Source organism: Typopeltis vanoorti, chromosome 6, assembly GCF_054136105.1.
Source record: "Typopeltis vanoorti isolate ZY-2024b chromosome 6, IOZ_Tvanoo_1.0, whole genome shotgun sequence".
NCBI classification, from domain to species: Eukaryota; Metazoa; Arthropoda; class Arachnida; order Uropygi; family Thelyphonidae; genus Typopeltis; species Typopeltis vanoorti.
The window spans coordinates 67,491,598-67,506,010 of record NC_143554.1 but is presented as its reverse complement, the minus strand read 5'-3'; the positions used below and the strand labels follow the sequence as shown (position 1 = coordinate 67,506,010).

Sequence of the window (14,413 nt, the reverse complement as noted above, 5' to 3'; positions counted from 1 at the left end):
ATCCCTTTCTAACAAATGACTGCCCACCCTGCATGTGAACACCTTATGGTCACTTTCACCAACTGGAAAAAGATTTGACACCTCATTTGTAGTTATATGATCTGATGAGGTTATCAAATCCTGTGCCCTCTGTTACATGCTACCTAAGGTTTGTCTCTCGAAAACTTCAGAAATCATTTTATTTGTCCCTCAAATGCAGTCTCTTGATTCCCGTTTATATTACTATAATTAAAGTCACCCATAAAGATCACTCGTTTCTTGCTGACGGCGAATTTGCTTATATATTTTCTTTTCACTACCCCATATTACCAAGTCTATAGCAACACCCAATTAAATATTTCATTCTGCTCAGCTCTATCTCACACTACACTGTCTCAAAACCGCGGCTACTATTTGCACCTTTCAAATTCACATTAGATGGGCACAATTCATCTTGCACAATGAGCACAATTGATGCGACCAACAACAGTCTCCTCCTCCTCCTCACTTCTTTCCTGTTTGTCTTTACGAAAAATATTATATCCGTTCTTGGCAGAATGTCAACCTCATCTAACCATATCTCGTTTATACCAACAATTTTGGAACATAAACTCAATCAGTGCAACAATTCTGTTCCTCTTGTTTCGAATACGTCTCGTAATGGTAGTATTAGACAATAGCACTTATCTGCTTTCTCTTGAAAATAGGGGGTCTAGTCGGGCCAGGGCGAGGCAGGGAGACGCCCTGGTACTTTCTAAAACTATCAAAATTTTTAAATTCATTATAATAAATTATATGAATTATAATAATGAGACTTATAATGCATTTCCAGCTTTCAGTCAAAAAATACAGCTTGCTGCTCTTGTCATTTTCGTTTCAGAAAACAAGGCAGTCTCTCTGCCATATAGCCGTCACAATAATAATAATAATAATAATAATAATAATAATAAGAATAATAATAATAATAATAATAATAATAATAATAATAATAATGCCACACTTCGTTCTCTGGATTTTTATTTCCAAGGTAGAGAGAGCCCTGGCACTATTTCTTTTAGGACACCCCTGCTTGAAAAGCATCGGTTCTTCAATAGCTGAGGCTTGCTATCAGTGAAGGCTTGAAGGATGGAGACTGTGTAACAGCCTTCTTTCAAAAATTCGTTTAGGAGATCTGCATATACTCCTTTTCGCTAATTAAAGTCGTTCATGCAGTTATTTATTTACTTTTTTAATTTCGTGAATATTAAATGAGTTCAAAAATGAATACCTTTTTAGATTAATACATTATGTAGGTTTTAAATTTATTTAAAAATAAATTTTAAATTTATTTTTAAATAAATACATTTAATTAAATGCAAATTATTTAATTAATAAACACAAGTAAATAAAGACATTTAATTAAATGTATTTATTTACTTTTCAAATGAAAAAATAAAAATATATAAAACATATGTTTGTAATTGAGTAGAAAAATATTGTACCAATAGTAACTATGAACACCATCAAGCTGTTGTAGATATTTTATTAAAAACTGATATTATAAACCAAAATGGTTTTTAAATATGTAATTATAGATGGCGCTTTAAGCAAACAATTACAGAATGTGAGCGCAGTTTTCTCTTCATACGATTGGTTGTTTTTGGAGGCCTGCTTTCTAGAATAATCCATTGTACAACGGCGATTTATTGGCATTAGAAGAGAAGTTTTTCTAATATTTTGTTTATACAGGGATTGTTAAAGTGTCGATTCTGAAAAGAAGGCGAAATGAGCGATAAAGAAGTAAGTACATATATTATTATAGCATTCGTATTAATTGGAAATTATATAAAAGAATTCACCCCCCGCGGCTCTCCACACACACAACTACTTTGAAGTGTTAAACAAAGAGTTGTAGTTATTTCTGTGGATTGTATCTTTCATATAGTTTTTAGGAAAATTAAACTTAATTTTATGGGATTACTTATTATTAAATTGCTTTTTTAAAATGTAATCTGTGAGTCATTGTATTTTGTCTGTTTCGAGTGAAATAATTTCTAAGATTTTGAAGCAAACCATCCTCTGTAGAGTTGTTCTCTACATAAATATGGCGCCTGGAATTGTACGTGAATAGGTCAGTTGTATTTTTGGTTGGAAAATTACACTTTGTGACTAAAGTGCGTATGCTTGTCATAAAACACCAAGATTTTGTATATGTTTTGTATTTTTAAAATTTTTGCCTTATATATTTGGATTAGTATTGTGTTTTCAGCACTACAAAATCATGGAAAGTTGTTTCGAATGCTGTGAAAAAGAACTAGTTCGATTAAATTCCATTCATTGATATTGGAATAAACTAACGTTGCATCTTTTTGTAACTTCCAATGTTGGCATTCCTTTTGGAATAGGATTTGAATTCGGTGATCATTGTCTATCTTACCATAATAATACTTGGAGAAGCTATATTTAATTGAAATTTTCTTTATTTTCTTCCAGATTTCGTGTTTCATTTTAATCTTATCATTTGTCTTCATAGTGAGAATTTTGAAGGTTTTTTCCCTGTAAACTTAACATGTTCCTATGGGCATAAAATCGAAGGTATTGCTTCATCTATTTTGATATAGTGATTGCCTTCAGTTCCTGAATTCAAGTCACATGGAAAGTGACTTATTTTTTTTCTTTTAATTTGCATATCAAAGCTTTGTACATATTAAGTGAAATTTTGCAGTGCACTAATTTCATTGCAGTATCAATGCTAGTGCAAACGGTACTTTATCTCCAGATGCAAGCAGAACTTGTTGTTGGTATGGAAACATTTCAGTCATGTATTTCTTGAGTAGCTGAAGGTTTTTAGAGGGTAGATTTGAAGCTGGGCAGTAAATGCATGACTAGCAGATGCTCCTGATTTGAATTCAGAATGTGGAAGAATGATGGTAGCTTATTCAGAACATCATTTATGAAAATGCTTATGCAAAAGAAAAGGACAAAAGTAGTGTACGAGTGATTATTATTACGTGACCAAAGACTCATCGAGGGAGGGCACCTACTCTACACTGTCTTCATCACTCAATCTACCAACTAATGCCATCTGCTGCCCATCACCACCACTGGTATTTTCACAGACAATCGCAAACATCCATGCCTATGGTGGGATTTGAACCCGCAGCCTTTTGACTGGAAAGTGGATACGCTCATTTCTTGACCAACCAGGAAAATGAATGCTAACTTAATTTTTAGATTTATTTACTATCAGTTTTTACTTATAATTGCTACAAACACAATTACTTCACGTTATTATTACATGACACCTCCAAGGAGTCCAAAGACTCATCGAGGGAAGACACCTACTCTACAATTCTCCGTCTCCACCACTCAATCCACCAACTACAGTGAACCACATCATCTACGCCATGCCATCCATTGCTCACCACCACGAGTATTTTCACAGACACTCATGCTTATGGTGGGATTTGAACCAACCTGCAGACTTTTGACTGGAGAGCAGATATGCTAACTACTTGGACAACCAGGCCAGATTTTATCTGTGAGGAAGAGTGATCATCTCATCAGTTGCTCATTTCTGAATAACAGTTATCATTCTTAACAAGGTGACTTCCAATATATGTAAACAGTATTCCAGATTTGGAATTTATACAGTATTAGCTGTTATACAGTGAGAAGTGTGTGAGTGGTGAATTAAGTTTAGTGTTTTGATGAAGAAGCCATGGCTGAGATGTGTGTTTATACAACTAAGCCAAACGTGTTAGCAGAAGGGCGGACATTAGATCAAGTTTAGTTATGTACTGTTTTGGTACAATTTGCCTCCGTAATCTATCCTTGACTAATTTTTCACAGCCTTTCACTTTCATAGTAGTCAAGTCTTGGATTACGTTGTCATTCCATCTCAATCTCGGTCTTCCTTTTTTCCTTGTTGCATATATCTTCTCTCTTAACATTCTTCTTGGCATATGGAAGTCTTCCATTCTCTCTAACATGACCTAACCATTGCAATCTTTGTGCTTTTGTCAACCTAACAATATCTTCATTTAGTATCTGATTAATTTCTTTGTACTGTATTCTCCATACACTGTTTTCTTCAACAGGTTCATAAATTCTTAGAATCTTCCTTTCAAATTTCCTCAAACTGTCTTGGTTTTTTTCACTGAGTTTTGCTTCCGTATGTAACCATGGGTCTAATGAGCGTTTTATATACAAGTATTTTAGTATTTCTGCTTATGCTTTTAATCATCTTCCATTCTCTCTACACCTAACCATTGCAATCTTTGTGCTTTTGTCAACCTAACAATATCTTCTTCATTTAGTATCTGATTAATTTTTTTGTACTGTATTCTCCATACACTGTTTTCTTCAATAGGTCCATAAATTCTTAGAATCTTCCTTTCAAATTTCCACAAACTGTCTTGGTGTTTTTCACTGAGTTTCGCTTCCATATGTAACCATTGGTCTAATGAGCATTTTATATATAAATATTTTAGTATTTCTGCTTATGCTTTTAATCATGCTCATATTTGCATATTATGCTTTATTTCCAGCCTGAATATGTTCTTTAATTGCTATGGTTGATCATGCCTCATTCTCAATCACATCTCCTAGATTACTTAAATCTGATCACCCCCTTCAAAAATTTTTGTGACTAGTGGTGTTCCGCAGGGTTCTGTTCTTGGACCACTGCTGTTTAATTTGTTCATTAACGATATAGGGAAGGATCTAAGAGGAACAGTTCATTTGTTCGCTGATGATGCAAAGTTGGGTAGGGCAATAGTGAATGCAGAAGATGTCAAAATCTTGCAGGACGACTTGGATAGATTGGAGATCTGGGCTAATGAGAATGGATGTCAATTTAATGTGACAAAATGTAAGTTTATGCATTTTGGGGTGAAAATATTACCAGCAGTATACCACATTGGTGGATCTGTACTCCAGGAGATTGATGAGGCCAGGGACTTGGGAGTGTTGGTGGATAGGGAGATGAAGTTTAGGTGGCACATTGCAAAAGTGGCTAAATCAGCTCAACTCACTTGGTTGTTGAAAAATACTTTGAGAGCAGAGACGAGCAAGTTATTGTATCTCTGTACCGAGCCTTGATAAGACCTCATCCTGACTACTGTGCCCAGATTTGGTCACCTAGGTTTCTTCTTGATGGGGAGGAGGTGGAGAGGATCAGGAGGCGAGTGACCAAGATGTTAGCAGGTCTATGGAATGAACCTTATGAGAACAGGTTGAAGATTTGTGGGTTGCAGAAATTAGTTGATAGGCAGAAAAGTGGAGATATGATTGAGACATTCAAATTGCTAAAGGTTTTCTATAGGTTTAATTCAGGCGATATTTTTGAGATCAGGACTGGTGGTGGGAGAACTAGGGGACACCTATGGAAGCTGTGCAAGGGTGTTAGGGTTGGGTTCTTTACTTTTAGAGTGGTAAATGAGTGGAATAAGCTGCCAGAGTATGTTGTGGGTGCTATGACGGTGAGTGAGTTCAAGGCAAGGTATGATAGATACTGTGAGAATGTCATATAGTTGTGTGGACATGATATTTAGGGCCTCCCTTGATGAGTCTGGGGACTCCTTGGAGTCGCCCATAATAATAATAAAATAGGACAGATTATTTCACCATCTGGTGTTTCTTCCTTGGACCAGGTCAAAAATATATCCATTTTAATAATTCTGCAACTATATTGTATTCTCCCAGTGCTTTATTATTTCTAATTTTTTGTATTTTAGTTTCAATTTCATTAGTTAGTGGTTTATAGGAGTATTCTCTTTGTCCTTTCTTCTTTCTAATTGAATATTTTCCTATTTTCTTCTGTTTAATAAATCCTTAAAATATTCTGCCCATCTCTATGAATATTTTCTTTTTCTCTCTGACAAATTTTCTTTATCTTTACATCCACTAGTTTTTAGTTCTTTGGATGGCAGCATAAAATTTTCTACTTTCGTTTTGAGTAAGTTCTATTTTTTTATTTCATAATTTTCTTTTTTTAGTATATTATTTGCTTTTCTTCTAAGTTCATTATATAGTATACCCATGCTTTAGAGATCTCCACTTGGGAAACTTGCCAAGAATAGTCGCTTCATGCTGAAGGGAAGAAAGAAATGAAGGACATACGAATTGTCGCCAACACGCGAAATCACGTGCTTTATAGGTAAAATTTTCCAACTGTTATACAAGCAACATAGTTAACTACGATGATCATAAAACATAAGTTAATTTTCCAACGTGTAATAATAAACAACTCGTCCCACAATACGGATTGATTACCCTTATCAGAATGGATTCTCCTTTTTGTGACATGTGCAGAAGGGTCTCTAATCTGTGGGCGAACTATATCTCTCCCCATTCTAGTATTTAGCTGTATCATTTGTGCTCTGGCTCTATTCTTCTCTTTTATAGCTGTATCACATTCTTCGTTACGAGTTCTTTTCTTTTTGCCTATCATTTTGGCAGCTGCTTCTTTAATTATATTTTCTACTGTATTCAATTTTTCATCAATACTATTAAAATCTTCATCTTTTAGCTATGTCATTTTCAGTTTTAATTAATTTGGTTTTCAAGTTATGTTGGTATTTTTAGCTTCCTTTACATCATTACTAAGTTTATTGCAAATTTCATCAGTAAATCAACATTTTCATTGTTTTTATCATGTAATGTAGATATTCCTGCAACTTGCTTTTGATTTTCATCTTTCCTGATCTTAGCGTTAAAGTTTCTCATGACTAATAGAATGGCATTTTTGTGTCTTACAGCAAACTTTGTTAAATTGTTCATAAAATCTATCTTTTTCAATTTCTTCTTTCTCAGTTGGTGCATGAGCTGAAAATGACAGTAATGTTTCTAAATTTTCCTTTTAGTTTTATTTTACATATTTGGTCACAAATAGCTTCATATTCTAACATACTTTTCTGTATTTTCCTGCTTAATATGAAGCCAGTACACAGCTGACCAATTCGTTCATTGGGACCACTAAATAATACTATAATGTTGCTTATCAATTCTCCCCTATCCTTGCCATCTCATTTCTTGTAGTGCAATGAGATCTATTTTATATTTCAGCATTTCATTAGCAACTTCATTCATCTTTCCTATTTGTTTCATTGTCCTTACATTTCATGTTGCGATTTTAATATCTGTTGTTATTTTATTCTTATTTTTCTGCTTATTTTGTAATCAGTCATATCCTTTTTTCCATTCCAGGTCATTTGCCATTGAGCACTATTTGGAGGGTTTGTTTGTATCGGTTTCGTAGGATAAAATTTTTTTTTTTTTATGTGATTGGGTTGCTAGCCCACTGCACTACCTTCCTCAAAGCCAGTTTCAAACAACCAGGTTTGAAACTGGCTGAACAGATCACTACTTAGAGCAGTGTTTCTCAACGTTGGGCGTTGAGAAACACTGCTCTAATCAAATTTCAATTTGATTAGTGCAGTGTTTCAATTTGATTAGTACACTGCTCTAATCAAATTACAATTTCAAATCCACCCCACAGTGGGGTGGATTTGAAAATGTACATATTTATATTATACTTTTTCAGAACTTGGCTGACTATTATGCTAGAGGCAGGGCATCAAAATCTTTGAGACGTTGAGGTGGGGCATGATCCAAAAAACGTTGAGAAACACTGACTTAGAGTAACCAACTTCAGGCAGAGTTATCACAGATCCCTATCCTCCTTGAATTGTTGCTTTTTCATTTAACCTTTGGGGGGGGGGGGCACAGGATATCATGATAGTACTACATGAAAAAAGTACATCATTACTAACCTATCAACAGTTTTCTTCCAAATTAATTTCTTATGTCACGACTCCAATATTATCATATCTTATTTCTGTCCTCTAAGCACTTTGGGAACATGGCATTTGAGATCAGTTTATTTTATTATTTTTTTGGTGCTCCCATTGATGAAATGTGGTAAACCTCTGAAAACTTCTTCCTGTGTGTGGAATTTAGTATTTTTCCATATTTTTATTTTGGTTATTCACAAGATATATAAAAAATTTCTCTAAGTAAATATACAATAATTAAATTTTCGTTCTATAATTTTTTGTACAAGTTTCACACATCTTGCATTGAACAGGATTGTATGTTAATTTTTTTTTTCTAAAAAAATTATTAGAGAATAACTGGGTTTTAAATGTTTCACTGAACCAGAGATGTAGATGTAAAATTAATGTAATATCAATGGTATTACAACTTTAATAAGCACTTCGCATCCATGAAAACCTTGACGTCTATAGACGTCCTGGCCAGTAGCGTGGTTAGAGAACGTTAAAATTGGTGGATCTTTTAATGCCACTTGCTGCCAATAAAATAAGAGGGGAGATTTTCTGTGAATATATCTGCAGTTCTTTTAAGTGTAGAGGAGAGCAGGGAAATTTCAAATGGTAGCTAATGGGGAGTGGAAATATTTGTAAAAAATGTAGTCAGCAGAAACAATTATCGAAGGGTATTTTATATTCTGGTGCTGAATATTGCTGTACATAAATATTGTTTTTATTCCTATTTCTCTCTAGTAGTCACAAAAATAATTAAGCATTGTATAGAAACTACAGTCATTCCTTTCATGAAATCATCATACGTTTTTGTATAATTTCAGAGAGAAAAAATTCAAAATCCTCTAATCAAGTCTCTGCTACTTAACCATGTTTGGAAATGCAGTTTTCTTGAAGCTTTAGAATTCTTTATTCAGGTGATTTCCAGAAACAGGCCCTGTTAATATTTTTGGTGCCAGGTTTTTCTGGGATATTCTCTGAAAACTTCTTTCCTGGGGTTAAAAGACTAGAAGGGATACATGTGAAAATATTGAAAATTCTTAGGAAAAATTTCCATTACATATTTTGAAATAGCTCTAGGGTATTTTACTCTGTTTCCTGCTTACTAATAATTTTGTTTTGTTTGTACCTGTGGAGTGTGGATGGGGAAGATGCTGTGTGTGTGTGTGTGCACACACACAGCGTCTACTGTATATATATATATATATATATAGTAGACGCTGCTTTTTGTAATCACTTTGGGACAGTCTCTTTTCGATATCAATAACTGTATAATAACATCGAGCAAAGGATATCAAAAATTGCATCACTGATTTCAATTTATTGATATAAACTTTTTCATAAGCAACGACTTTTTGCAATAATTTTAAAAACTTATCTAGTGCTGTCTGTTTGAATATAGTAGTTCATGAATAAATTGCTCATATTCATGATGTCTTTCGAAGTTTGTTGCGCATCACGACGAAGTATTCATATTGCTCCTTGCATCTAGATATTAGTCAGGTTCACTGCTTCTGTTGGATTGTACATTCTGCTTTGAATCTGCCATTTTGTTGGAACGTTATTCTTATTTAAATTATCCGGTTTTTTTTTTCTTATTTAATTGTTGGTTGATTACTGATCCAAATATAGAGAAATTTTATTATACTGCACCACCCTATATTCAGATTAGTCAGTCTAAGTGAAATAGAGGAATCAACCTTCAACTACATTTATATAATCTTCTTTTACAGGCCGAGGTTACTAATATCATATAAGGCTTCTGCAAGGTTCGAATAAATTTTATGAGTGGTGTATTGAAGAAAAATCAGGCAAACAACAAACTGAATTCAATAAAATAAACATTTAATACAGGGTTATGAAACATGTACATTTAAGCATAATTTTCTAAGCAAGATAATCTAATTGAACAATATTCAAAATATCTCTGAGACACTAGTAGCCACTCGGTTTGGTTTAAAGATTAAAGTTAAAATTTACAGATCTTATTCTTCAACGCTTAAATACTATTATCACAACTTGTCTCTAATCAATGAGATAATTCAATTCTTTTATACGTCAACTTAGTTCAAATACTCATAACAAAACATAATACATTAGGCATCAACCATTCAGCTGTCAATTCTATATTCTTCCGAATAATTGAAAATGGTTCACACAGTTCAATGTTACAGAATTTTACAGTAATTATTCTTAAAGTAGAATTCTCTAATTCACTTTTAGTCAACAAACACTTAATGAGGCAGTTATCATTTCAAGGGGGGAAACACTTGAAAGCTCCATACTTCAGCTATTTTTAGTAGAACGACACAGTAAATGTTAAGATATATCAGGCAGAGCTAACTTTTATTTCTTCACGCTGAAATATAAAAAGGACTGCTCTTACTGGGTTACACCTTTTACACATTGGATTCACTATAGGCACACTTAAAACTGTAGTTAACTATTACTTTGAAGTAACACTATTCAAAAGAAATTTTCGCTATAATAACTGAATTTATAGATGCAGAGTTATACAGGTCTTGACGCACTCGTTTTAAGTAATCTACTAATTCCTTATTTTCTTCTATGCATTAAATTCAGCTTTGCACTATTCTTTCTCAAAACATTTGGAATTCGTCGTAATATTAGAATTCTTGAAGATAACTTACAGAAAGCTATTTTAAATCTAAATGAGATATCCAAAGATTATGGTATGATAATATCAACGGAAAAATCAAAAACTATGGCCTTTAAAGGACAAGATCCAGCAAGAACTAAAATAGTATTAGATAACAAGATCTTAGAACAGGTGAATTCATTTAAGTACCTAGGATGTATGATCACTTATGAAAATGAAAAAGATATAAACCTAAAAATTGCAAAATATTTAAAAATAACAGGAGTAATTAACTCTATATTTAAACCAAACCTAGTTCAAAAACAAACCAGGCTAAAAGTATACAATACATTAGCCCTACCGGTCTTAATGATCTGGACAATAAAACAAAAAGACAAACAAAGATTAACAACAGCAGAAATGAAGTTTATGAGAAAAACTGCAAAGTATACCCTATTTGATCACAAAAGAAACGAAGATATTATGAAAGAATTAAACCAAGAACCAGTAATTGAAAAAATTAAAAAATATAAACATAGATGGATGGAACAAGTTCAAAGAATGAAAACAGAAAGATTACCAAAACAAGCCTTAAAGTACAAGCCATTAGAAAAAAGAAAACCAGGACGTCCTCTTAAACGATTCAACGATGACTTCTAAGGCCGGAACAGGCCATACTAGGCCTAAATCCTTGATACGTATGATGATGATTAGAATTCCGTAGAAATATTCTGAATTGCCTATTAATTCCCGGCCCTTTCTTAATCGATTTACGGCATTTCCAAATCCCCTTACTGTGCCACCAGTTACTTAACTCCTTGCTGTCTCCTCAACGCTTCTTCCCTTTACTTTCGTTTTCCAATCAAATATACTTATTCTTTCCTGCCCCAAATCCGGTTCTAACCAGTTCAGCTTACATCCTACTGCCTCTCTCCATATACATAGCCATTCACGTTCTAAGCATGTGCTAACTAAAACAACTTGGTTCTCCGACTGTAACCAATCAAATCACATCAGCAGAATTCCACACATTTACATTCTCTTTCAGAAATAACAAATAAAAAAAATAATCCGTAGTTCACATAAAATACATTTAAATATGATAAATACAAATTCTTATAATAAATATATATGCACAGCCTTTTATAATATTAACAGGAATAAATAAAATAAATTGAATGACATTTTAACACAGAGTCCTTTCATTACTAATACATATCCCAAAATTATATAATTAAACAATAATAAACAAACTCAAAGTAATTATATGAATAATAATTTATAAGCAAGAGACTAACAAATGATATTTACAAGTCTTGCTTAAGTTATGGCAGAGTATGTTAAATGTGAATGAAGTATTATAATTCCCAAATATCTTCATTCACAATTTAACACTTCCATTAAAGTTCTCATTGGAAGCAGATTGGCATATTTCGGACACTCATTGTAGCCACCACTTCAACATTGTTATAAATATCCAACCAATTTTCAAATTCTTCTTTTGACATACCATCTGGGGTTTTTTAAACTCTGAAACTCTTTCTTCTGATTATCAAAAATCTTCAGGTGTTTCAGAGTTTGTCTTAAAAAAATCCACCTTTCTGGAAGCAGTTTTCAATAATCTTCTCTGAGACTTGCTTCCATGATATTGCTACCAAATGCAGTGCATGAAGAAAGGAAATCTTTTTTGTAATTGCACTTACATCAGATTGGTCTTTTACATAATCAAGTTCAGCTATAATTTTCGCATGAACTTTCCTGCAATAATCTTGGTCACATGATTGAATTAATGATAGTGTTTGAAGGCAAGATTACTATGTTCTTTAATGATAAATGTGTGCAGTGCAGTTGTCTGCCAACAAGACAGTTTTTTGCTTTAAGATCCATTGAACGAATCAGTTGTTGAAAATAGCATTAGTCATCCAAGAATTTGTATAGAACAGTAGTCAACAGGCAAACTTTTGGCACTTAAAATGCTGAGGATTTTTACTTTTTCCAATCACTAGTAGCTGTTGTTTCTCACCTTTCATATTAGCACATCAAAGAACTGTTAGTTGCTCTTTTGAAGATTTAAATCCTTTGGTACATTCATTTTTAAACAAATAAGTATGCTTGGGCATTGCACGAAAACAGTCCTGCATCGTCTGCATTGTAAATATCCTTGGGAGAAGATTCAGCAATAATTTTTGGCCCCTTGGTCTTATACCTAGACTGACTGTATACCTAGAGTCCGAATAATAAATCAAGTAGGGGTTAAATGGATGAATAACACCATTAAGCTTGAGTTGCAAAAAAAGAAACAACTATGGAGGGAATTTAAGGAGAAGGGTGACCGGCAGGCACATGAACGGTATAAAGCGCAGGCCAGAAGGGTGACGAGTGTGGTAAGAAAAGCAAAAAAGGATTATGAAAGAACATTGGCCATGCAGGCTAAAGAGAATCCTAAACAGTTTTTTAGATATGTAGCAAGTAAAAGGAAAAATGTACATGGCAGATTGATTTTAAAGAATGCCGATGGTAGGGAGGTAACTGAATCAGTTGAGATAGTTGAGTTACTGAGTGAGCACTTTGCAAAAGTATATCATCCAGGTGGTGACATTGCAGAAACGAATAAACCAGTAGATTATACGGGAATTGTGGTTAATGAAGTGGAGGTGAGTAGTCTATTGCATAACTTCAATGTCAATACATCTGTGGGATTGGATGCTCTACCAGCTCGTGTTGTACGAGAAGCAGCTAAAGAATTGTCAGTACCCTTGACCATTTTGTTTAATTTGAGTCTCGGGTCTGGGTTAGTCCCGAGCGGGTGGAAAGAGGGGAAAATAGTTCCACTGCATAAAGGTGGTTGTACGAGAAGTCTCGTGTTGTACGAGAAGCAACTAAAGAATTGTCAGTACCCTTGACCATTTTGTTTAATTTGAGTCTCGGGTCTGGGTTAGTCCCGAGCGGGTGGAAAGAGGGGAAAATAGTTCCACTGCATAAAGGTGGTTCCAAGACTGCTGTTGTAAATTACCGACCGATTAGCATATCAGGAATCATTGTCAAGGTCTTAGAGAAATTAGTCAAGAAAAGAATACAGGATTGGATAGATGAAAATGGGATATTGTATGGGGGACAACATGGTTTTGTGAAGGGTAGATCATGCCTCAGTAACTTGCTCACGTTTTATAACACAGTGACGGCTGAACTGGATAGGGGTAATGGGTTTACAGTGATACTACTGGACCTTGCCAAGGCCTTTGATAGGATACCACATGGAACCCTAATCAGTAAACTGAGCAGATGGGTATAGATATAGGGTTGGTGAGATGGATAAGAGGGTGGTTGAAGGAGAGATATCAAAGAGTGGTTTACTCAGGAGTGGAGTCTAAAAGACGTCTTGTGACTAGTGGAGTGCCACAGGGCTCTGTTCTTGGACCACTGCTTTTCACTTTGTTCATCAATGATATTGGAAAGGATCTGAGAGGAAGTGTTCACTTGTTTGCTGATGATGCAAAGTTGGGTAAAGCAATTGTGAGTGCACAAGATGTCAAAATTTTACAGGATGATTTGGATAGTTTGGAGGACTGGGCTAGGAAAAATGGATGTCAATTTAATGTGGCAAAGTGTAAGGTTATGCACTTTGGGGTGAAAAGAATAGCAGCAGTATATCGCATTGGTGGAATCATACTCCAGGAGATTGATGAGGCCAAGGATTTGGGAGTGTTGGTGGATAGGGAGTTGAAGTTTAGGGGGCACATTGCAAAAGTAACTAAAACAGCTCACCAAATCACTTGGCTTCTGAAAAATACTTTAACATGCAGAGACGAACAAGTTGTTGTTCCTCTGTATCGAGCCTTGATAAGACCCCGTCTGGACTTCTGTGCCCAGCTATGGGCACCAGGGTTTCTTCGTGATGGGGAGGAAGTGGAGAAGGTCCAGAGACGAGTGACCAAGATGATAGCAGGTCTGTGGAATGAACCTTATGAGAATAGGTTGAAGATTTGTGGGTTGCAGAAATTGGACGATAGGCGAAGGAGGGGTGATATGATTGAGACATTCAAATTACTGAAGGGTTTTTATAAGATTGATC

At 34.4% G+C, this 14,413-nt stretch overlaps 1 protein-coding gene across 5 annotated transcripts in view; it reads left to right on the top strand.

Annotated features, from left to right (window-relative positions):
• The first annotated feature begins 1,619 nt into the window (after window positions 1–1,619).
• LOC150105509 (transformer-2 protein homolog beta-like) overlaps window positions 1,620–14,413 on the top strand; it is a 125,614-nt gene continuing 112,820 nt past the window's right edge. For all 5 annotated transcript variants that reach the window (XM_090394225.1, XM_090394223.1, XM_090394226.1 and 2 more), the window contains exon 1: window positions 1,620–1,758. In XM_090394225.1, the coding sequence (XP_090250351.1) occupies window positions 1,744–1,758 (15 nt within the window). In that variant the 5' untranslated portion in view covers window positions 1,620–1,743. The remainder of the gene's footprint in view (window positions 1,759–14,413) is intronic.